The sequence below is a fragment of the Solanum stenotomum genome, chromosome 11 (assembly GCF_019186545.1).
Source record: "Solanum stenotomum isolate F172 chromosome 11, ASM1918654v1, whole genome shotgun sequence".
Lineage (NCBI taxonomy): Eukaryota > Viridiplantae > Streptophyta > Magnoliopsida > Solanales > Solanaceae > Solanum > Solanum stenotomum.
Window position 1 is genome coordinate 28,125,058 of NC_064292.1, and position 3,218 is coordinate 28,128,275.

General features: G+C 41.1%; 1 protein-coding gene across 1 annotated transcript; it reads left to right on the plus strand.

Moving 5' to 3' along the window:
• Window positions 1-354: 354 nt before the first annotated feature.
• On the plus strand, window positions 355-1,200 carry LOC125845808 (uncharacterized). The gene has a single exon (XM_049525331.1). The coding sequence runs from the start codon at window positions 355-357 to the stop codon at window positions 1,198-1,200; it is 846 nt and encodes a 281-aa protein (XP_049381288.1).
• The last annotated feature ends 2,018 nt before the right edge of the window (window positions 1,201-3,218 follow it).

Here is a 3,218-nt window from a genome sequence, read left to right on the forward strand (position 1 = left end):
ATTGAGTCTATTATTAACTCAATTGACATCCAAGACAGTGATGGAAGATAATGAAAAAGGGCTGTCTGTGGTTACCTGTAGTGGAAAGATGGCGAAAGGGAATGTGATGGAGGATGATGACCCTCGAACGCAGGACGAGAGCTAGGGTATAGAGGAATGAGAATTGCATAGTCCACAAAACCTTGCCTAAGAACCACAAGAGGATATAGAGCAACAAAGTCAAGTTCCAAAAGTCACGCATAAAATGCCTCCACCATTTCCTCAACGTTTGAAAAAGAGGAATGAAGATGAGTTTTTTTGTTAGTAATCAAGAACTTATCAATTAAACTTCCTCTATTAGAAGCATTGTTTGAAATGCCGGGATATGCCAAATTCATGAAAGAGCTGGTTACAAAGAAAAGGAGCTTGGAGTATGAAACAATTGAGGTGACCCATAGTTGCAGCGCAATTATGACAAATGAGTCAATCACTAAGAGAGAAGATCCTGGGGGATTCACAATCCCATGCACAATTGGCATGCTCCAATTCGCTAAATCTTTGTGTGATTTAGGAGCAGGCATTAACTTGATGCCCTATGCAAAATATAAGCAACTTGGTTTGGGTGAACCAAAGGCAACCACAATGAGACTCCTTATGGCTGATCGATCAATCAAGTACCCCGTAGGGATACTCTATGACATATTGGTAAAAGTAGATCGGTTCATCTTTCCGGTCGATTTTGTGATTCTGGATTGCGAGATAGATGCTGAAATCCCTAATATTTTGGGAAGGCCAATCTTAGCTACCGGGAGAGCATTGGTGGATGTTGAAAGTTGGAAATTAAAGTTCCGTATGAATGATGATGAGGTGACCTTCAATATCTGTAAATCCATGAAGCAACCAAGTAATATCCATGTGGTGTCCACAGAGGATGTTATAGATGAGGCAGTGGCAAGTGTCAGCCATTTAATGCACAAGAATGAACCCCTTGAATATGTACTTGCCAACTATGATGAATCCAAAGTTCAAGGATATGAGGAAGTGGTACCTACCTTATCAGGGTTAGAAGTATATTCAATGAATCCAATCAAGTTGGATATCGACCTGAAAAATAGGGAAAGTCATCCTGCAAAGCCATCAACAGAAGAACCACCAAGTTTGGAGTTAAAAGCCCTACCCTCTCATCTAACGTATGCCTTCTTAGGAGCCAATAGTACCTGACCAGTGATTATCGCAACTAATTTGCTTGAAGGGCAGGTAAAATTGCTCCTTGAAGTATTGCAGAAACATATAAAAGCTATTGGATGGACAGTAGCCGATATAGTAGGAATTCTTCTGGCATATGTACTCAAAAGATTCGGCTTGATAGTGAATGTAAACCTAGTGTGGAGCATTAGCGAAGATTGAACCCTCCAATACAGGAGGTGGTGAAAAAGGAGATCATCAAGTGGCTAGATGCTGGAGTGATCTACCCTATTGTAGATAGTAAGTGAGTAAGTCCGGTGCAATGCATACCCAAAAATGGAGGTATAACCGTAGTCCCAAATGTAAAAGGAGAACTTTTGCCAAAAAGACCAGTGACTGAGTGTAGAGTATGCATGGATTATCAGAAGCTTAAATCATGCACCAAAAATGACCACCTCCCAATGCCATTTATGGACGAGATGCTTGACTGGTTATCAGAACGGGGGTGGTAGTGCTCTTTAGATAGATATTCCGGTTACAATCAAATCTCTATTTCACCGGAGGACCAAGAGAAAACCAATTTTACCTGCCCTTATGGAACATTTGCATTCAAAAGGATGCCATTCGGGTTGTGTAAGGCCCCAACAACATTCCAGCGTTGCATGTTATCTATTTTTGCGGATATGATTGAAGACTCTATGGAGGTATTCATGGACGACATCTCAGTCGTAGGGGACACATTTAAGGAATGCTTAACACACTAAGGATAGGTACTGCAAAGTGCGTGGATACGAATCTGGTTCTCAATTGGGAAAAATGTCACTTTATGGTGAAAGAAGGTATTGTTCTTGGGCATAAGCTGTCGCAAAAGAGGCTGGAGGTTGACAAGGCAAAAATTGATATCATTGAGAGATTACCCCCACCAATTTCAGTGAAGGGTGTTCGTAGCTTCTTGGGTCATGCAGGTTTCTACAGAAGGTTCATTAAAGACTTCTCAAAGATTGCACACCCACTGTGCAAACTCCTAGAGAAGGAAGTGAAGTTCTATTTTGATGATGCTCGTATGGCTGCATTTAAGTGTTTGAAAAAAAATTTAATATCCACCCCAATTATTGTCAGTTCTGATTGGTCTGAATCTTTTGAAGTAATGTGTGATGCCAGTGGTATGGCATTGGGAGTAGTGTTTGGGCAAAAGCGAAACAAACTATTTTACCCAATTTATTACTCAATCAAAACTCTGAATAATGCCTAGCGAAATTATATAGTTACTGAACAAGAGTTGCTCGCAGTGGTCTATGCATTTGAAAGGTTTCGGGCATACCTGCTAGGCACCAAGGTAGTACACACTGATAATGTTGCACTCCGCTACTTAATGGAGATTGATAAGGTGGGTGCTACTATTACAAGGGTTCAATTTTTAGGTTAAACATCGAGAAGGCTTTGAAAATCAAGTGGCCGACCACTTGTCGAGGTTGGAAGAAAGGGATGATGTCTGGCGTGATGTCGACATAGACGACTCATTTCCCGACGAATAGGTGTTTTCTATATCTCTCAAACCTACGCCGTGGTATGCAGATTTCGCAAATTACATTGTGAGTGGATTGAAGCCAGATGAGCTGACCTTTTACCAATAAAAGAGATTCTTATTCGTCATTAAAAAGTACTTTTGGGATGAACCATACTTGTTTCGAGAATGTGCTGACCATGGTATTATGAGGTGTGTTCCAGAAGAAGAAGTAGTAGACATTCACCATGCTTGCCATGCATCTCCAGTAGGAGGTAAACATAGTGGTATTCACACTGTCGCTAAAGTCCTCCAAAGTGGTTATTACTGGCCGTCCTTACACAAGGATGCACATGGATTTGCAAAGAAATGCTCTCAATGTCAGCAGCAAGACGGTGTGTCTAGAAGACATGCGTTGCCTCTCACTCTAATTTTGGAAATCGAGTTATTCGATGTATGGGGGATTGATTTCATGGACCCATTTGTGAGCTCATTTGGAAATAAATACATCTTGGTGGCTGTAGATTATGTCTCCAAATGGGTAGAGGCC